The following is a 22606-nucleotide window of genomic DNA, read 5'->3' on the forward strand; positions in this document are numbered from 1 at the left end:
TCACTCCTGCAATTCTGTGAAAAAATATATTTTTTAGAAGTCGCTTTTTGATTTTCTTAACAGTATGTATGTACTTTTAAGTGAAGCCTATTTTTGTCTTTTGTACGTTCGAATATTATGAAGAAAGATTGTGAAGGTAACTTTGAGGGGCGCCAAAGCAGATAAGGAAGAATTCTAGGTCCGTTCATTTATCAAGCCCAGAACAATAAAATATAATTGTCATGACAATAACAATCCTCAACAATATTATGTTTGCACAAAATGGCTTGAGAGCCGCATTCGTTCATGCGAGTTGGAACTGTTGATATTGTGATAATAGAGCTCAAGTGGGTTTTTAAGACATGCGAATATATTTGCCAAATCGTTAAGAATTTAAATACTGCTCAGCAGAGGAATTACTGCTACTGCGCTGCTACTGCTACTACTGCTAAAGCTGTATAAAGCAGCAAAACTATCTTCAGCATGTGAAAAAGGCAATCTTATCTTACAGCAGCATGCCGCACAATCTATGCAGCTAGGCGTAGCCTCCGAGATGGCAATGGTTAGGCCTCGAAGGCCATACCAATGATTAGATGCACCAGGCTATGTGGAGCTGCGAAAAGCAAGTGTTGACGGCGTATTCGATGCAGGAGGTTTGAATTGCTGAGCCTAACGAGTGTATAAGCCCGTGTTAAGCAGAACTACACAAGCGCGCAAAGCTTTACTGCGCAGAGATATGCTATTTCGCGCTTTCGGAGATGTATTGAGTTCGGTTTATTCATTGGCACGACACTTTAACCTGCTGAACGATGTTGACATACCAGGATCTCATTGAACAATTAAGGAGCTATTTATTTTATTGCATCCATTATATCGTTATAACGCATTTGGTTGAACGTGGATGGACTACAAACATGCCTAATTCAACTGATTTATCTTGTATAGCAGACTTTATTGAAGCGCATCACTTTCTACAATCTTCAGGTGGCGCTGATTTTCGGCCTCCATTGCGAGGCCTATTGATGACAGATTCGCATAGCGGACATCTGCACAAGAGTGTTATTACGTTAATGATTCATACTGTCCGAACTTAAAATACTAGTAGACTCTAAAAACTAGGAAGGGTATCGCAGGAGTGAAGCGGCCGCTTTATTCTTCAAAGCATTGTTTTACTTTCCTAGAATGTTGAGTGGAATGAAATGCATTGTTCACTTCGTCACCAAGCAGAGAGTGAAATGCCCTTTTACCTCGGTCCTTCTCAGAGAAAGTAGAATGCGCGTTTTACCCTTGGGGCAATAGAGAACGAAACGTAGCGTAACGTTCTGCTTCAACTGTACGGAGCTGGCCCCGAACATGGCAATGTAGCACTCACGCGCGCTGAGCGAAGATTCCACCGTTGTGCTGCTAAGAGAACAGGTAGCCGCAGTTTAAAAGAACGCGTAGCGAGCGCTCTATTTTTTCACTCGGAGTTCATCCACCGTGCACGCGCTCAATATCGCGTAACAGCACAGCACAGAGAAATGTGATTCGTCCAGCGAGCAGCAACGAAGGCCATACAAGGGAGATCGTGTGTCAGCCAGCTCGCGTGCCCGCGAAAACACGACAGTCGTTCGCCTTTCGTTGGATATAACAACAAATGCTTCAGGATAAGTGCTCCAGTGTAAGGGCACTTTCATAAAATATGAATAAGCAAACACAAACGCGTGTAAGACGAAGAGTTGTCTGGGCCGTAGGCGTGTTATATCACATTCAGTTTAGTGGCCCTATTGAAGGTCAACACAAGTCAGACTCAAAATCAGACTGAGTCAGTCAGAACCGTCAGACTGAAAAGGTTACATTCATGTGGAGCGTTAGAACAACAACCATTCTTCCGCAGACAGATTATTATTGCTCAAAAAAATGTTTAGTATGGATAGAGTATATTTGCCGAGACCTGTCATGCTATGGGGGGAGCAAGGTAGGAAGCTCTTGCAGGAAAACTAATGAAGGAACCATGAGAGCGCACCACCACGTGAGTTGACTGCAACGTGTTCGGTTAATATTGCATTCCATTAGTTGCTGTGGTTGAGCTTTTTCAAACAGAGTCATGTAGCTCCAAACGCAAACATCTTTCCAAAGTGATCACATTACAAAACAATTGTCAGTGTACGCGAAGTGTGTTTGCATGTGCGTCTTATTCTACGTGCGGGAAAAGCAGCAAGTACTTTCAGAAAAGACGAATGAGCAATTATGAACGCGTGTAAAACGAACAATGGTTTGGGTCGTCAGGGTGATATATCACATACAGATTAGTGGCGCCGTTGAAGGTCAACAAAAGTTTAAGAAGCGTCAAACTCAAAAGGTTACATTCTTGTGGAGCGTTAAAACAACAGCCATTCTTCCGCAGGCAGATTATTATTGCTCAAAAAATGTTTAGTATGGATAGACTATATTTGCTGAGACCTGTCATGCTATGGGGGGCGCAAGGTAGGAAGTTCTTTCAGGAAAACAAATGAAGGAACCATGAGAGTGCACCACCACGTGTCTTGACTGCAACGTGCACGCTTAAGATTGCATTCCATTAAGTGCTGCGGTCGAACTTCTTCAAACAGACTCATGTAGCGCCACACGCAAACATCCTTACAACGAGTGGGCTTGGCAGCAGCACCTCAGGCACAATGCTCAAGAACCCCTTTTGCTTCATTGCGCAGGTTTTGACCCTCTTGCTGCCCGCAAAATCGCTTTATCTCGGTGAAGGATTCACCCGATCTCCGTCTTACCAAGCACATGACGTTGGCTTCGAGCATCCAGCACGAGCTAATTTTTGCTTGATCAACGACCTCATCATGACTTCCATAAGCGTGTCTGCGCCTGCGCTGTCAACGGTGACGTCACATCACGGGGACACCATGCCCTATATAAGAAGCTTCCCATCGCTGGTTGCAACCAGTGGGCTTGGCAGCAGCACCTCAGGCACAATGCCCAATAACCCATTTTGCTTCATTGCGCAGGTTAGTAACTACTTATCGGCCTACTGCTATCCAAGCGAGAAGCGCTTTTTGTTGCTGCTGCCCAGCCCACTACGTATAAAGAGTGTTTGTGCATACCATTTTTCTTCCCAAGACGATCTTTTAAAATGCGGTGATATTGAATCAAACCCAGGCCCAGACACGACTGAAAGGGAAATGCTCCAGCAGATTCTATTAGGTCAAAGTTCCCTAAAATCATCTGTCATTGACATTCTTGCAAAACAGGGCTCTTTTGAGAAAAAAATAGATGGTTTTACCGAGAGAATAAAACATTTGGAAGACGAGGTGGCAACTATAAAGACCGTAAAAGCAGAACTAATGCACGCGTGCTCAACTATTAATAAACTGGAAGCCACTGTATCCCACCTGTTAACTAAAACTGACGACTTGGAAAATCGAAGTCATAGGAATAACTTTCTTATTTACGGCATAAAAGAAGAGGAAAGGGAAACAGAAACTGAACTTACGGATCAAATAACAAAGGACATTATTAGCGAAAAACTTGGAGTTTCGATAAAAAGCATGCAAAGATGCCATCGAGTAAGTAGGAAATCAAACAGGAATCGTCCTGTCATCATAAATCTACATGACTACCGAGAGAAGACTTTAATAATGTAGGCATGCCCGAAATTCAAATGTTCAAAATATTCAATCAGCGATGACTACTCGAAAAGAATTCGTGATGTCAGAAAGACATTATGGGGAAGCGCATCACAGGAAAAGGTTTATGGTTCTAACGTTAAGCTGCTTTTTAATAAGTTAAGCATTAACGGTGATATGTTTGGATGGGATAATGCAAAAAACAAACGGTATAAACTCCCGAAGAACCATAAATGACACCACAAATAGACCAGCCCTGCATTCAAAATCTTAAACATAAACTATCGTAGCGTCGTCAATAAAGCCGCAGTACTTGAGGGCATGCTGTTCTCACATGATGCAGACGTTGCCATGCTTAGAGAGACGTGGCTGAGCAGTGAAATATTTGACAGTGAGTTTGTTCCTAAGGGCTATAAGGTATTTCGGGGTGACCGTGATAGAAGAGGTGGAGGAGTGGCCATTTTGTACAAATCATCAATGCAACTTTTTAGTATGCCCGATGCGCAAGATATTCAAGCTGTCTTTTGCAAAGCATACATCGACAAGGTCCGCTTCATCCTTGGTGTTCTTTATAGGCCTCCAAACTCTTCTGCTGCTGTACTTGAAAACTCAAGGGAATATATTCACTGCCATGTAAAATCAGATGACAGAATACTACTGGCAGGGGACTTTAATTTACTAAACATTGATTGGCACACCTTTTCATTGCATTCTGCTCACAATATTGATGCCACCATCTTTGATATTGTATTCACGTTTGACATACTGCAAATGGTAAATAATTTCACGAGAGTACAGGGAGCCGTAGGCTCGATTCCGGACTTATTTTTTGTAAGTGGCGCCATCCGAAATGCGATAACCTGTGAAGTCACAAACGGGATTTCTGATCACAAAGCTGTCTTGTTGAGCTTGTCAAATGTCTACCCTGATCACAGAAACGGTGTTCATTTGTTTCCCAATTTTTCTCGTTCTGATGATGAATCTATTCTGGATATGCTTGCATTCTACTTTGATGACTTCAGAAACAGCACTTGCAATGTAAAGGACTTGTGGCTTTCTTTTAGGGAATTGTCTCTGAATGTATCCAACGATTCGTTCTCACAATTGCAAAATCTTCTGTGCACCGTAACCCATGGATTTCTCTCGAGAGGTTACGCTGACAGCGAAGGGTTAAAAGGTTAAAGTGAAAGCAAGAACAAATGTAACCTTAAAATCCATTGTAGAAGGCACTTCAGAACAACTAAAACAGAAAATAATTCGCGACAAAGAAACATATTACGGAACGATCATGCCTTCGTTTATTAAAACGTCTCCCTAGAGATTCTGGCGCCAAATGGCACCTTAATATTCTTCTACCAGTGGGTTCATGACGATGTGTGGTGTTTTATGGCGCAAGGGCCAGGTTTCGCCAAAGAGCGCCATGACAAGTGGTGACGTTGACGATGTATTATGGAGATGTGACTTGGCTGTAAACTGGCCTAAAAATTGCCGCTGTAAAGTGCGTAAAATCTACGTGCTATAAAATTATGGCGATGACTAATGTCGAATACTATGAACATTAAAATCCATCGCAGAAGAATGATGCAAAGTAGAAAATTATAGGATGGTGAAATTACTTGGAGCACTGCTTCCTCGCCCGAGCCCTTGAATCACAAGGGCCTAGAGGCATGTGCTATACGAAAAAGCTATCACAGTGGCATCCTCTGAAGAGAGGACCCGCTACGAACATGTGGGGCTAAAACATGCAAGACAGCATCTTTCAGAAAATTTAGGACTGCCTTGGTGTCAAATAAAGGTTCTGGGCCGAGTAACATAACAGGATGAAGGGGGATGTGCTGCCGGTATGCTAAGGGAAAATGTTTCTTTCTTTCATATGCGGCTTCCCGACACTCCAGGAGGACGTGGAGGACGGTCAGCCTCTCCCCGCATCTAGCGCAGGTTGGAGGATTATTTTCAGTGAGTAAATAGTTATGCGTGCCAAATGTATGTCCTTTTCTGAGACGACAGAATAGGGCATCTGTTCGGCGTGATTTTGTTACAGAGGGCCAGAATCCTAACTGTGGCTTTATCACGTGGAGCTTATTATTTGTTTCCCTGTCCCATAGGCGTTCCCAGTGGTTCCGTAGTTTCCTCCGTAAGAAGGGCTTCAGATCTATGACAGGAACTGCAGCGGTTGGATTAGCAGAATGCCATGCAACCGACGTGGCCATCTGGTACGCCAGAACATTTCCTTCGATGGCCCTATGACCTGGCACCCAGCATATATGCTGGGTGCCAGGTCATATATCACATGCTGGTTAGATACATATGCTTTACATAAGACGTAATAGAGTTTAATTATAACAGGAATTTTGTGCTTACAGAACGATATCAAAGCCTTCCCAACACTTAGGGAGTCCATATGTATAAGTGATTTTTTTTAGTTTTGATTTCCTTGTATGCTTCACAGTCGACAATATTGCGTAGGCCACAGCCGTAGAGATACCAGTTTCCGGATGCAGTACGTCGGATTCCGAGAAGGATGGGCCGACGGCTGCATATGACACCCCCTCGCGTGACTTCGATGCGTCTGTGTAGAACTCCGTGCAGGCGTGTTTGTATCGGAGTTTCCGGAAATGCGTTTGAATTTCAATCTCTGGAGCGTGTTTCAACGCGATAGCGTTAAGGAGCTCGTGTCGCAGAAAAGCCGGTGTCGTCGGCGTCGGGTGTCGGCGTCGGCGGCGTTGACCGTGAGCAATAAATCACGGCAGGCGCTTCATAAATAAAAAGCAACTTCCAAGATTGGCCCGGTGGGAATCGAACCCAGGTCTCCGGAGTGTGAGACGGAGACGCTACCACTCAGCCACGAGTTCGATGCTTTCAAGCGGTGCAAACGCGCCTCTAGTGAATGCGGTGTTGCCTTCGAAACGAGCCGTGGAAAGTTCTACTGCGGTGTATATCGGTAATTATGAACATGTAACGTACAGAAGTCACAATTACACGAGTTGCGAAGTGCGTTTCCGCTGCATTTCTTCTGCGCTTTCCGCACACGCAGAGCCATCTTGCGGCAAACACAGAAGACCCCCTCCTCTCAATGTACGGCGCTGCCCCGACAGGAGGCGCGCCGCGCGCGCATTGGGACCGCTGCCAGGCGCGTCGCGGGACTCCCTCTCCCCTGACGACGCTTCGCCGTGCTCCCGGTTTAGATTACTATCTATCTCTCTGCCCGTGCCGATCACGACGTTTGGCTGGCGTAGATCGTTTCCCCTCCGAGACACCGAGTTCTTTGGTTCGTTTCGTTCGCTCAGGCGCACGTTTCGTTGCCGCGCCGAACGCTGCGTTGCTTGACGCTCACCGCGTGATAGGTGGGCGCTAAGGCCGATGCGGGGCGCATCGTAAGTGATTGCTGTGCCGTAGCGCATTGTCTTATACCCCTTGGCGGGTCGACGGGAACGCTGTCGCGTCCCACTCTTGAAGGCGAAGCTTAAGCGTCCTCCAATTTTTGTCACTTGCATGAAAGATATATTGCATTGTATAATCTGCCACTCCCAAGGAGGTAGCAGCTTAGCTGGAGGCATTAGACGATGTTTGAGGATTCAGACATCCATTTCAACACTAAGCTCCCTCACTCGAAGTGAGAAGGGCTCTCTTACAGAGGAACGATTCCGAATGAGTGTATCATGTGTCATATCGTTTAGGGTATTAGAACACGGATGTTCATGATTAGAGTGCAGTTTCAGGAAACATGTTTGGCTGATGCAGGTTCTCTAGAGATGGAGTGACCACTCATTTGATTCGACATACAAACTTTCAATGGGACTTGTTCTGAAAGCGCCAGTGGCCAGTCTGATTCCTAAATGATGAACCGGATCTAGCATCTTTAGCGCGCTCGGGGCTACAGAATGATAAATCACGGCACCGTAGTCCAATCGTGATCGAATCGGGCTTTTGTGAAGATTCATCAAATATTTTCTGTCGCTGCCCCATGTTGTATGGGATAAAATTATCAGTAAGTTCATTGTTTTTAAGCATTTCACCTTGAGTTATTTTATATGTGGAATAAATGTTAGTTTACAGTCAAGTATTATACCTAAGAACTTGTGCTCTTTGTTCACAGGGATTTGCTGGCCATGCATTTGGATATAGGGATCTGCAACGAGGCTACTCTTTCTTGTGAAAAGCACACAAGAACTTTTGTTAGGGTTCACTTTAAATCCGTTTTCGTCTGCCCATTTAGATACTTTGTTCAAGCCCTGTTGTACGTGCCTCTCACACAGTGCAAGGTTGCAGGATTTGAAACCTCTTTGTATATCATCTACGTAAACAGAATAAAATATGACTTGTGGTAATGAAGCACGGAGGGTGTTCATTCTCACGATAAAGAGTGTGCAGCTAGGCACACCTCCTTGAGGTACACCATTTTCTTGTATAAAAGGTCGCGACAATACATTGCCGATTTTCATGCGGAAAGTACGTTTCGACAGATAGCTCTCTATTATGTTTAGCATATTTCCACGGATGCCCATCCCCGCCTTCTCCATATCGAGGAATATCGATAAGAATAACTGTTTATATACGAACGCATCGCGGGTATTTGCTTCAATGCGTACAAGATGATCAGTCGTGCACCGCCCTTCTCTGAAGATACACTGATAGGGATCAAGCATATTGTTCAGTTCAAGGAAATGTATTAGTCTCCGAATAATCACTTTTTCGAATAGCTTACAAAGACAACTTGTAAGAGCTATCGGGTGATAACTTGCCGCCAAGGAAGGGTCTTTGTCCAGCTTCAAGACGGGAATAACAATAGCCTCCTTCCATGATGATGGGAGGTATCCGGCAGCCCAAATAGAGTTAAAAATTGCCAGAAGTGTCATTTGTGTGTCTTCGTGTAAGTTCTTAATCATCTCATAGATGATTCTATCTGCTCCCGGAGCAGAGCTTCTACATGTGCTCAATGCAGCTTTAACCTCGGCAATGTTAAAAGGACGGTTGTATGGTTCATCCGGACGGTATGTAAGATCAAGTGTCTTAAGTTCAGCTAAGTGTTTACATTTTAGGAATGATTTTGTGTAACGTGTAGAGCTTGTTACATGTTCGAAATGTTCGCCCAGAGCGTTCGCCTGGTCCTCCAAGGTAGTCCCTTGGTCGTCCACTAAGGGCAGAGGGTGGATTTGTAGCTTCTTTATCTTTCTTACACCATTCCAAACTTTAGTTTCTTGAGTGTAGGATATGATACCCGAGAGAAACCTCTTCCAGCTAGCTCTCCTTGCCTCTCTCCGCGTGCGCCTCCCTTGTGACTTTGCCAGTTTAAATTCAATAAGGTTTTCTGTAGTCGGGGAGCGACGCAGCAAACACCACGCTTTGTTTTGTTTCTTTCGCGCCCGTCTGCACTGTTCATTCCACCAGGGTACTCGTCTTTTACAAGAGAGACCTTGTGTTTGGGGAATGAACTTTTCAGCTGCGTCGACTATAAAACAAGTAAAATGTGCTACAGCATTGTCTATGTTAAGATCAGCGATGAGATCTCGTGATAAGTACGTTGCTTCCTTAAAATCATTCGATTCGGTGGAGGCTAGTTTCCACCGGGGTGTATGTAGGGGGCATTCATGTTGAGGCATTGAATTTAACATTACAGGAAAGTGATCACTTCCATAGGGATTTTTTATAACACGCCATTGCAAGTGCGGGAAAATTGAAGCCGAGCCAATAGACAGGTCTATTGATGAATATGAATTATTATGGATATTATAATAATTTGGCTCCTTCTTGTTGAAGAGGCATGCACCGGAGTTCAGAAGAAAATTTTCAATGAAACGGCCTCTCGTGTCACATCGCGAGTCTCCCCACATGGTGTGGTGGGCATTTAATCACCTGCGAGTATGTAAGGGTCCGAAGCTGGACAATTAGGTTAGGAAAATCACTTTTTTCCAGATGAAAATTATTGGATATGTATAAGCAACACACAGTGATCAATGTATAAAAAGAATTGCCCGAATCGACACTGCCTCAAGGGGCGCGTGAAGGGCGACCTGGTGACAAGCTACGGACTTGTCTACAACTATTGCTACAACGCCAGACGAGGTATTCGCCTCACTGCGGTCTTTACGGTAGATGACGTACTGACAAAGAAAGTTTGTGTGTGTGCATTTAAGATATGTCTCCTGAACACACATCACCTTTGGGTTATCCGTGTGTAAGAGTTTTTTATTGTCATCGAGGTTGTGGATAAGACCTCTAACGTTCCAGTGTATTATTTGTGTAGCCATATTGTTCGTGTTTTTGTGCTGTGTGTCAAGAGGAGTCAAGTCAGAGAAATGAATTACGGAGCCTTTTCAGACCCCGTGATTATGGTACGAGTTGTGTCGTTTTTGGAGCGGTCGCGAGACTCGCGCCGCTCCCGGGCGCTACATGCGCCTTCTGGCTCGGGGTTGTGTCCATCGACTCTTTCGAGCCGCTGGACTTCCGCTCACATGAGGGGGGTGTTTTCACCTTAGGCCTTGCCTGGAAAAGCAGGGCCTTGGAGGCCACCAACCCAAAGGTCGATGGGCCCTCCACCGGGGAAGGCGCAGCAGCGCTGGCTGCTGACGCCAGGGTGGCTGGTGGCAAGGCCGCAACCACACTCGTTGTAGGCTGGGCCGGAGCCGGAGTCTGCTGTGGCGTTGCCCTCTTGCGCGCCCCACCAGCATACCCTGAGGTATGGAAAAAGGAAACACGTTTCCGCGCTTCTTGAAATGAAATGTTTTCTTTGATTTTCATTGTGATTATATCTTTTTCTTTTTTCCATGTGGGGCAGGTTCGAGAGTATTCTGCATGTCCACCGTCACAGTTGGGACAGTGGAGTGTGCCATTACAGTTGTTGGATTCGTGTTCGTGTTCACCACATTTTGCACAGGTAAGTCGGCCACGGCAACTTTGCGAACCATGGCCATATCTCTGGCACTTAAAGCATCTTCGGGGGTTTGGGATGTATGGACGCAGTTTGGTATATCCTGTTTCTAAGGTTTCTGGTAGAACGCTGGACGCAAACGTGAGGATTAGATGTTTAGTTGGGATATCTTGGTTGTCTTGCTTGATCTTTATTCTTTGGACCTGAATGACATTGTGTTCCTTCCAGCCATCCAGGAGCTCGTCCTCGCTTAGGTTCAACAGATCTTCGTCAGAGATGACTCATTTAGACGTGTTCAGTGATCGGTGGGGGTAACAGTGATTGTCACATTACGGAATGCTGAGAGATTAGAGAGTTTACCATGCTGTAGAGTGTCGCGGACCTCAAGAAGAAGGTCGTCACTGCTTAGTTTCGTCACTTTGTAGCCAGCACCTAGTGTGTCGGTAAGGCATTTAGCTACGATGAAAGATTAGATAGTTCTGACTGTCTTTTCAGGATCTTGACTGTGTATTACATGGTAGCGGGGGAAAGTTTCTTTGTGCTGGCTGAATAGTTGAAAAGTTTCTTCGGTGCGCCCTCTTTTTGAAAGAGGACGATGGGAGAGTGGGGGGAATGACGTATTAACCATGCAGAATTCATTTATTTCGGTAGCTACGCCAGCCGCCCACCACCGAGCCCAACAAGGGGACCCCTCGAGTCCGGGAGGAAACGCAGACGCCAGCTGTACGTAGCCACTATAGCCTAATATCACATACCCAAGGTTGGATACATACCCCAGGTTAAACCTTGCCGCCGTGGAAAAAGGAAGTAAATGGAAAAGAGAAGACAGGAAAGATCAAAAAGTGAGAGATAAAGACGAAGGTTTGAGAAGAGAGAGACAGGAAGAGGCGACTATCGATTTCCCCCGGGTGGGTCAGTCCGGGGTGCCGTCTATGTGAAGCAGAGGCCGAGGAGGTGTGTTGCCTCCGCCGGGGGGCCTTAAAGATCCAAACACCGAGCATCGGCTCAACCCCCAGGATCCCCTTTTCCCCAGACACGGCTAAGCCGCGCACGGCTACACGCGGGAGGGTGCAAGCCTCGTGTGCTCAGGTACGTGGTGTCGCACCACACCAAACGGCTGCTGACGCAGACGCCCCTGCGGGGACAAGTGGGTTCATGATAGACCGCAAATGTGTAAGTGATGGGGCTGTCGCTTGTTCGGCTTTTAACAAATTCTTCCAGTCGGTATTTACCTAAGATAACGGTTGCCTTCCCAACTTCTCTATATCGCTTCCTTTTATATCTGACGTAGTCATTTCAGAGAGCGCCGTCTTTAATTTGCTATTGAACGTTGATACAAAAAGTCACCAGGACCAGATAAAATATCAAACGCCTTTTTAAAGCGTAATGCGGTATGGGGTACTAAGTACCTGTATGTCGTATTCACGAGATCCTTACGCGATGGTTCCCTACCGGATGACTGGAGGACGGCCGAAATCAAACCTTTACATAAATCCGGGAAAAAAACACACATAGACAATTACCGACCAGTATCTCTTACATCTACATCGTGCAAAATTTTAGAGCATATAATTCATAAACATATGTTAGGTTTCTTAGAAGAGCACAAGGCATTTACAGATGTCCAGCATGGTTTCAGGCATAGGTTTTCTACATGTACTCAATTAGTTGTGACTGTTCACGATCTCGCACAGGGAATTAATGAAGGGAAGCAAACAGATATTGTGTTCATGGATTTTCGTAAAGCATTTGACAAGGTATCACATAACAAATTAATCCATAAATTAGGGTATTATATAAAAAATGAACAGATACTTACATGGATCAGAGCCTATCTTACTAACAGACACCAATTTCTCACCTTAAACAATACTTCTTCCAACAATACAGAGGTTGCGTCTGGAGTCCCCCAGGGATCAGTTTTGGGACCACTTTTATTTCTACTATTTATAAATGACATAGTCGCAGAACTTTCAGTTTACGTGAAACTTTACGCAGATGACTGTATTTTGTATGAAAGGATATCTTCAGTTGATTATCAGGTGCGTCTAAATAATGACCTGGCAAAAGTCACTGCTTGGTGCGAACAATGGCACAAGTCTATTAAGTTTGAAAAAATTGTGTTTATGGGAATCACACATAAGAAAGAACCTCTTCAATTTGCAAATAATGTTGACAACGTATCTCTATCAGAGGTAAGAGAGTCCAAATATTTGGGCCTATGTATAACCAATGAGCTTTCCTGGACGAAGCACATAGATACTGTTGTTGCGAATTCTTTGCGTAAACTGCTTTTCTTGAGGCGCTCACTGAGATCATCTACGTCTGGTGTTCGTTTACTGGCGTACAATTCCTACATTCGCCTGTTGTTGGAATATGCCGTAATTATTTGGGACCCTTAACGTTACACCTACCATTCTTCTATCCATAGGTCGTTGCATCGTCCTCAATTTGAGTAGAACCCTTTTTGTAAGCCTCCAGGTTTCTGCCCCGTAGGTGAGTACTGGTAAGACGCAGCTATTATACACTTTCCTCTTGAGGGATAATGGCAACCTGCTGTTCATGATCTGAGAATGCCTGCCAAACGCACCCCAGCCCATTCTTATTCATCTGAATATTTCTGTCTCATGATCCGGGTCCACCGTCACTGCCTGCCCTAAGTAGATGTATTCTATTACGACTTCCAGTGCCTCGCTGCCTATTGTAAATTGCTGTTCTCTTCCGAGACTGTTAAGCATTACTTTAGTTTTCTGTAGATTATTTTTAGACCCACTCTTCTGCTTTGCCTCTCCAGGTCAGTGAGCATGCATTGCAATTGGTCCCCTGAGTTACTAAGCAAGGCGATATCACCAGCGAATCGCAAGTTACTAAGGTATTCTCCATTGACTTTTATCCCCAATTCTTCCCAATCCAGGTCTCTGAATACCTCCTGTAAACACGCTGTGAATAGCATTGGAGATATCGTGTCTCCCTGCCTGACGCCTTTCTTTATTGGCATTTTGTTGCTTGCTTTATGGAGGACTACGGTGGCCATGGAGCCGCTATACATATCTTTCAGTATTTCTACATTCGGCTCGTCTACACCCTGATTCCGTAATGCCTCCATGACTGCTGAGGTTTCGACAGAATCAAACGCTTTCTCGTAATCAATGAAACTTATATATAAGGGTTGGTTATATTCCGCACATTTCTCTATCACCTGATTGATAGTGTGAATATGATCTATTGTTGAGTAGCCTTTACGGAATACTGCCTGGTCCTTTGCTTGACAGAAGTCTAAGGTGTTCCTGATTCTATTTGTGATTACCTCAGTAAATAGATTGTAGGCAACAGACAGTAAGCTGATCGGTCTATAATTTTTCAAGTCTTTGGCGTCCCCTTTCTTATGGATTAGGATTATGTTAGCGTTCTTCCAAGATTCCGGTACGCTCGAGGTCATGAGGCATTGCATATAGAGGGTGGCCAGTTTCTCTAGAACAATCTGTCCACCATCCTTCAACAAATCTGCTGTTACCTGATCCTCCCCAGCTGCCTTCTCCCTTTGCATATCTCCCAAGGCTTTCTTTACTTCTTCCGTCGTTACCTTTGCGATTTTGAATACCTCTACACTATTCTCTCTTCCATTATCGTCGTGGGTGCCACTGGTACTGTATAAATCTCTATAGAACTCCTCAGCCACTTGAACTATCTCATCCATATTAGTAATGATATTGCCCGCTTTGTCTCTTAACGCATACATCTGATTCTTGCCAATTCCTAATTTTTTGTTCACTGCTTTTAGGCTTCCTCCGTTACTGAGAGCAGGCTCAATTCTATCCATATTATACTTCCTTATGTCAGCTGTCTTACGCTTGTTGATTAACTTGGAAAGTTCTGCCAGTTCTATTCTAGCTGTTGGGTTAGGTGCTGTCATACATCGGCGTTTCTTGATCAGATCTTTCGTCTCCTGCGATAGTTTGCTAGTATCCTGCCTGACGGAGCTACCACCGACTTACATTGCACACTCCTTAATGATGCCCACAAGATTGTCGTTTATTGCTTCAACACTAAGGTCCTCTTCCTGAGTTAAAGCCGAATACCTGTTCTGTAGCTTGATCTGGAATTTTCCCTCTTACCGCTAACTCATTAATCGGCTTTTTGTGTACCAGTTTATTCCGTTCCATCCTCAGGTCTAGGCTAATTCGAGTTCTTACCGTCCTGTGATCACTGCAGCGCACCTTGCCGAACACGTCCACATCTTGTATGATGCCAGGGTTAGCGCAGAGTATGAAGTCTATTTCATTTCTAGTCTCGCCGTTAGGGCTCGTCCACGTCCTCTTTCGGCTATCCCGCTTGCGGAAGAAGGTATTCATTATCCTCATATTATGCTGTTCCGCAAACTCTACTAATAACTCTCCTCTGCTATTCCCAGTGCCTATGCCATATTCCCCCACTGCCTTGTCTCTAGCCTGCTTCTTACATACCTTGGCACTGAAGTCGCCCATTAATATAGTGTATTTAGTTTTCACTCTGTGTAACGTTAAGGGATAAGAAAAGAGCAGATTGGGTGAGGGAACAAACGCGAGTCAATGACATCTTAGTTGAAATCAAGAAAAAGAATTGGGCATGGGCACGACATATAATGAGGAGGGAATATAACCGATGGCCATTAAGGGTTACGGAATGGATTCCAAGGGAAGGGAAGCGTAGCAGAGGGCGGCAGAAAGTTAGGTGGACGGATGAGATTAAGAAGTTTGCAGGGACGACATGGCCACAATTAGTACATGACCGGGGTTGTTGGAGAAGTATGGGAGAGGCCTTTGTCCTGCAGTGGGCTTAACCAGGCTGATGATGATGATGATGATGATGATGATGATGATTCGGGACCCATTCATTTTAACCAATAATAAATAACTGGAACGTGTACAGCACAAGGTTGATAGGTTTGTTTTTAGTTCATACGGCAGCGCGTCTCTTAGTGAGCTCGTAGGGCGCTGTGGTTTACCCCCGGTGACTGTGTGCAACCGTATCTGTCGATTATCGTTCCTCTTTTAACTTGTAAACGGCCATTGTAAGTTTAACACTTCCAAGTTCTTTACTAACTCATCAGGTTATAACACGAGACGAAGGCATGCTTTATCGATAACTCCCATCAAGGCACGCAATAACTCTTTGAAATACTCTTTTTTTCCTAGGACAATAACAGACTGGAATAGTCTTAATTCACATATTGTTACCCAGAATTCCTTATCAATGTTTGAAATATGCTTGCAAATGTTATGAATTCGTTTGAGTTATCTGCTTCTGTGCTTTTTTCTTGTATGTTATGTATTCTTCACCAATGTCTGAAAATGCCTGCATAGGTGATGGATTTCCATGTGTCTACAAGCTCGTATATTTCTATGTATACCCACCCTGCTATGATATGATTTCAGATCGCAGTATCTGTAAACATATAAATAAATAAATTATAGACATTGAAACAATTGTCAGTGTACGCGAAGTGTGCTTGCATGTACGTCTTATTCTACGCGCGCGAAAAGCAGCAAGCACTTTCAGAACATACGATTGAGCAATTATGAACGCGAGTAAAACGAACAGTTGTTTGGATCGTCGGAGTGATATATCACATTAAGTTTAGTGGCGCCGTTGAAGGTCAACAAAAGTTTAAGAACCGTCAAACTCAAAAGGTTACATCCATGTGGAGCGTTAAAACAACAACGATTCTTCCGCAGACAGATTATCATTGCTCAAAAAATGTTTAGTATGGATAGAGTATCTTTGCCGAGACCTGTCATGCTACGAGGCGAGGAAGTCAGGAAGTTCTTGCAGGAAAACTAATGAAGGAACCATGGGAGCGCACAACGACGTGTGTTGAGTGCAACGTGTTCGCTTAATATTGCATTCCATTAGGTGCTGCGGTCAAACTTTTTCAAACAGAGTCATGTAGCGCCACACGGAAACATCCTTACAAAGTAATGACATTGCAAAACAATTGTCCGTGTACCCGATGTGTGTTTTCATGTACGTGCTTCTTCTATGCGCGGGAAAGCAGCAAGCGCTTTCAGAAAATGCGAATGAGCAATTATGAACGCGTGTAAAACGAACAGTTGTTTGGGTCGTCGGAGTGATAGATCACATTAAGTATAGTGGTGCTGTTGAACGTCAACAAAAGTTTAAGAACCGTCAAACTCAAAAGGTTACATCCATGTGGAGCGTTAGAACAACAACGATTCTTCCGCAGACAGATTATTATTGCTCAAAAAATGTTTAGTATGGATAGAGTATATTTGCCGAGACCTGTCATACTATGGGGGGAGGTAGGTAGGAAGTTCTTGCAGGAAAACTAATGAAGGAACCATGAGAGCGCACCACCACGTGTGTTGACTGCAACGTGTTCGGTTAATATTGCATTCCATTAGGTGCTGCGGTTGAACATCTTCAAAAACAGTCATGTAGCGCCACACGCAAACATCTTTCCAAAGTAATGACATTGCAAAACAATTGTCAGTGTACGCGAAGTGTGTTTGCATGTACTTCTTCTTCTACGCGCGGGAAAAGCAGCAAGCGCTTTCAGAAGATACGATTGAGCAATTATCAACGCGTGTAAAACGAACAGATGTTTGGGTCGTCGAGTCATAGATCACACTCAGTTTAGTGGCGCCGTTGAAGGTCAACAAAAGTTTAGGAACCGTCAAACTCAAAAGGTTACATTTTTGTGGAGCGTTAAAACAACAGCCATTCTTCCACAGACAGATTATTCTTGCTCAAAAAATGTTTAGTGTGGATAGAGTAAATTTTCCGAGACCTGTCATGCTATGGGGGGAGCAAGGTAGGAAGTTCTTGCAGGAAACATAATGACGGAACCATGAGAGCGCACCACCACGTGTGTTGACTGCAACGTGTTCGGTTAATATTGCATTCCATTAAGTGCTGCGGTCGAATTTCTTCAAACAAAGTCATGTAGCGCCACATGCCAACATCTTTCCAAAGTAACAACATTGCAAAAAAATGGTCAGTGTACGCGAAGTGTGTTTCGCATGTAGGTCTTCTTCTACGCGCGGGAAAAGCAGCAAGCGCTTTCCTAAGATACGAAGCAGCAATTATGAACGCGTGTAAAACGAACAGTTGTTTTGGTCGTCGGAGTGATATATCACACTCAGTTTAGTGGCGCCGTTGAAGGTCAACAAAACTTTAAGGACCATCAAACTCAAAAGGTTACATTCTTGTGGAGCGTTAAAACAACAGCCATTCTTCCACAGACAGATTATAATTGCTCAAGAAATGTTTAGTACGAATAGAGTCTATTTGCCGAGACCTGTCACGCTATGGGGGAGCAAAGTAGGAAGTTCTTGCAGAAAAACTAATGAAGGAACCATGATAGCGCACCACCACGTGTGTTGACTGCAACGTGTTCGGTTAATAATGCATTCCATTAGGTGCTGCGGTTTAACATTTTCAAACACAGTCATGTAGCGCCACACGCAAACATGTTTTCAAAGTAATGACATTGCAAAACAATTGTCAGTGTACGCGATGTGTGTTTGCATGTACGTCTTCTTCTACGCGCGGGAAAAGCAGCAAGCGCTTTCTAAAAATACGAAGAAGCAATTATTGACGCGTGTAAAACGAACTGTTGTTTTGGTCGTCGGAGTGATATATCACACTCAGTTTAGTGGCGCTGTTGAAGGTCAACAAAAGTTTAGGAACCGTCAAACTCAAAAGGTTACATTCTTGTGGAGCGTTAAAACAACAGCCATTCTTCCACAGACAGATTATTATTGCTCAAAAAATGTTTAGTACGAATAGAGTATATTTGCCGAGACCTGTAATGCTATGGGGGGGAGCAAGGTAGGAAGTTCTTGCAGGAAAACTATTGAAGTAACCCTGAGAGTGCACCACCACGTGTGTTGGCCTCCAACGTGTTCGGTTAATAATGCATTCCAATAGGTGATGCGGTTTAACATCTTTTAACAGAGTCATGTGCCGCCCTCGCCCTCGTTTTCTGAGACCCTCGCAGTCTATTGACTACGAGGGTCTCAGAAAACTGGAAGAATGCAGACATTATACTAATCCACACAAAAAAAAGAGACGCTAAAGAATTGAACATTTAAGGGACCGTTAGCTTGCTCGCAGTATTAAATAAAATATTTACCAAAATATTCTCCAATAGAATAAGGTTAACACTGGGTTTCGTCAACCAAGGGAACAGGCTGGCTTCCAGAAGAGATACTTTACAATGGGTCGCGTCCATGTCAACAATCAGGTTATAGCGAAAGCTGCAGAGTGCAATAAGCCTCTCTATGTGGCTTATATAGATTACGACAAGACATTTGATTCAGTAGAGATACCAGCAATCGTAGAGGCACTACGTAATCAAGGAGTACAGAAAGCTTACGTAAGAATCTTGGAAAATATTGCTACATGCGTGTGGTATTTGTTTGTTTGAACGAGGCGCGTAGGCGCCATAACTGCAGAAAAGGGGAGGAACGACGAACTGGGCTCGCGCTGTGAATCTAACCGGTCAGCGCTGCAACCATTGTTGTAAATATAATCTGGAAATAGTGTCTCGTCTTACTGACTCGTCTTTCGCGTTAGAATATCTACAGAGATTCTACAGCTACCTTAATTCTACACAAGAAAAGCAGGGAGATACCTGTAGAGAAAGGGGTCAGACAGGGAGACACAATTTCTCCAAAGCTATTTTCTGCGTGCTTAGAAGAATTCAAGCTATTAAACTGGCAAAGCTTAGGAGTAAAGATCGACGGCAAATATCTCAGCAACCTTCGGTTTGCCGATGACATTGTTCTATTCAGCAACAGCGCAGACGAGTGACAACAAATGATTGGAGACCTTAACAGAAGAGTGGGGTTGAATATTATTATGCAGAAGACAAAGGATAATGACAAATAACTGGGCAAGGGAGCAAGAATTCAGGATCGCCAGTCGGCCACAAGAGACTGTGAAGGAATACGTTTACCTAGGTCAATTAATCACACGGAACTCTGATCGTGAGAAGGAAATTCACAGAAGAATAAAAATAGGTTGGATCGCATGCGGCAGACATTGCCAGCTCCTGACTGGAAGCTTACCATTATTATTGAAAAGTAAGCTGTGCAATCAGTGCATTTTGCAAGTGCTGACATATGGGGCCGAGACTTGAGAGCAAGTTAAGGACTGCGCAAAGAGCAATCGAACGAAGATTGCAAGGCATAACGTTAAGAGAGAGAAAGAGAGTGCTTTGGATCAGAGAGCGAACGGGTATAGACAATATTCTAATTGACATCAAGAGGAAAAAATGTAGCTGGGCAGGTCATGTAATGCGCCGGTTAGATAAGCGTTGGACCATTAGGGATACAGAATGGGTACCAAGGGAAACGCAATCGAGGACGGCAATACACTAGGTGGAACGATGAATTGAGGAAATTCGCGGGCGCTAGTTGGGATCGGCTGGTGCAGGACAGGGGTAATTGGAGATCGCAGGGAGAGGCCTTCGTCCTGCAGTGGACATAAAACAGGCTGATGATGAAGATGATGATGATGATGATGATGGTGGTGGTGGTGATGCTGCTGCTGCTGCTGCTGCTGCTGCTGCTGCTGCTGCTGCTGCTGATGATGATGATGATGATGATGATGGGCGTGGTGCCCCCCCCCGAAAAAGTATCCTGGGTACGTGCCTGATTTTCAGTGTACGCGATGTCTGTTTGCATGTACGTCTTCTACGCGCGGGAAAGCAGCAAGCGCTTTCTAAAAATACTAAGAAGCAATTATGAACGCGTGTAAAACGAACAGTTGTTTTGGTCGTCGGAGTGATATATCACACTCAGTTTAGTGGCGCCGTTGAAGGTCAACAAAAGTTTTCGAAGCGTCAAACTCAAAAGGTTAGATTCTTGTGGAGCGTTAAAACAACAGCCATTCTTCCACAGACAGATTATTCTTGCTCAAAAAATGTTTAGTGTGGATAGAGTAAATTTTCCGAGACCTGTCATGCTATGGGGGGAGCAAGGTAGGAAGTTCTTGCAGGAAACATAATGACGGAACCATGAGAGCGCACCACCACGTGTGTTGACTGCAACGTGTTCGGTTAATAATGCATTCCATTAGGTGCTGCGGTTTAACATTTTCAAACACAGTCATGTAGCGCCACACGCAAACATGTTTTCAAAGTAATGACATTGCAAAACAATTGTCAGTGTACGCGATGTGTGTTTGCATGTACGTCATCTTCTACGCGCGGGAAAAGCAGCAAGCGCTTTCTAAAAATACGAAGAAGCAATTATTGACGCGTGTAAAACGAACTGTTGTTTTGGTCGTCGGAGTGATATATCACACTCAGTTTAGTGGCGCTGTTGAAGGTCAACAAAAGTTCAGGAACCGTCAAACTCAAAAGGTTACATTCTTGTGGAGCGTTAAAACAACAGCCATTCTTCCACAGGCAGATTATTATTGCTCAAAAAATGTTTAGTACGAATAGAGTATATTTGCCGAGACCTGTAATGCTATGGGGGGGAGCAAGGTAGGAAGTTCTTGCAGGAAAACTAATGAAGGAACCCTCAGAGTGCACCACCACGTGTGTTGGCCTCCAACGTGTTCGGTTAATAATGCATTCCAATAGGTGATGCGGTTTAACATTTTCAAACAGAGTCATGTAGCGCCCTCGCCCTCGTTTTCTGAGACCCTCGCAGTCTATCGACTACGAGGGTCTCAGAAAACTGGAAGAATGCAGACATTATACTAATCCACACAAAAAAAGATACGTTAAAGAATTGAACAATTAAGGGACCGTTAGCTTGCTCGCAGTATTAAATAAAATATTTACCAAAATAATCTCCAATAGAATAAGGTTAACACTGGGTTTCGTCAACCAAGGTAACAGGCTGGCTTCAGGAAGAGATACTTTACAATGGGTCGCCTCCATGTCAACAATCAGGTTATAGCGAAAGCTGCAGAGTGCAATAAGCCTCTCTATGTGGCTTATATAGATTACGAAAAGGCATTTGATTCAGTAGAGATACCAGCAATCGTAGAGGCACTACGTAATCAAGGAGTACAGAAAGCTTACGTAAGAATCTTGGAAAATATTGCTACACGAGTGTGGTATTTGTTTGTTTGAACGAGGCGCGTAGGCGCCATAACTGCAAAAAAGGGGAGGAACGACGAACTGGGCTCGCGCTGTGAATCTAACCGGTCAGCGCTGCAACCATTGTTGTAAATATAATCTGTAAATAGTGTCTCGTCTTACTGACTCGTCTTTCGCGTTAGAATATCTACAGAGGTTCTACAGCTACCTTAATTCTACACAAGAAAAGCAGGGAGATACCTGTAGAGAAAGGGGTCAGACAGGGAGACACAATTTCTCCAAAGCTATTTTCTGCGTGCTTAGAAGAATTCAAACTATTAAACTGGCAAAGCTTAGGAGTAAAGATCGACGGCAAATATCTCAGCAATCTTCGGTTTGCCGATGACATTGTTCTATTCAGCAACAGCGCAGACGAGTGACAACAAATGATTGGAGACCTTAACAGAAGAGTGGGGTTGAATATTATTATGCAGAAGACAAAGGATAATGACAAATAACTGGGCAAGGGAGCAAGAATTCAGGATCGCCAGTCGGCCACAAGAGACTGTGAAGGAATATGTTTACCTAGGTCAATTAATCACACGGAACTCTGATCATGAGAAGGAAATTCACAGAAGAATAAAAAAAAATTGGAGGACGCTTAAGCTTCGCCTTCAAGAGTGGGACGCGACAGCGTTCCCGTCGACCCGCCAAGGGGATAAGACAATGCGCTACGGCACAGCAATCACTTACGATGCGCCCCGCATCGGACTTAGCGCCCACCTATCACGCGGTGAGCGTCGAGCAACGCAGCGTTCGGCGCGGCAACGAAACGTGCGCCTGAGCGAACGGAACGAACCAAAGAACTCGGTGTCTCGGATGGGAAACGATCTACGCCAGCCAAACGTCGTGATCGGCACGGGCAGAGAGATAGTAATCTAAACCGGGAGCACGGCGAAGCGTCGTCAGGGGAGAGGGAGTCCCGCGACGCGCCTGGCAGTGGTCCCAATGCGTGCGCGGCGCGCCTCCTGTCGGGGCAGCGCCGTGCATTGAGAGGAGGGAGTCTTCTGTGTTTGCCGCAAGATGGCTCTGCGTGTGCGGAAAGCGCAGAAG

General features: G+C 44.6%; 1 protein-coding gene across 1 annotated transcript in view; it reads left to right on the forward strand.

Moving 5' to 3' along the window:
• The first annotated feature begins 1856 nt into the window (after positions 1 to 1856).
• LOC139047583 (uncharacterized) overlaps positions 1857 to 22606 on the forward strand; it is a 135056-nt gene continuing 114306 nt past the window's right edge. The window contains exons 1-4 of the mRNA XM_070521438.1: positions 1857 to 1990; positions 5483 to 5543; positions 10064 to 10263; positions 10363 to 10461. Coding sequence (XP_070377539.1) covers positions 1973 to 1990; positions 5483 to 5543; positions 10064 to 10263; positions 10363 to 10461 — 378 coding nt within the window. The 5' untranslated portion in view covers positions 1857 to 1972. The remainder of the gene's footprint in view (positions 1991 to 5482; positions 5544 to 10063; positions 10264 to 10362; positions 10462 to 22606) is intronic.

Source organism: Dermacentor albipictus, chromosome 7, assembly GCF_038994185.2.
Source record: "Dermacentor albipictus isolate Rhodes 1998 colony chromosome 7, USDA_Dalb.pri_finalv2, whole genome shotgun sequence".
Lineage (NCBI taxonomy): Eukaryota > Metazoa > Arthropoda > Arachnida > Ixodida > Ixodidae > Dermacentor > Dermacentor albipictus.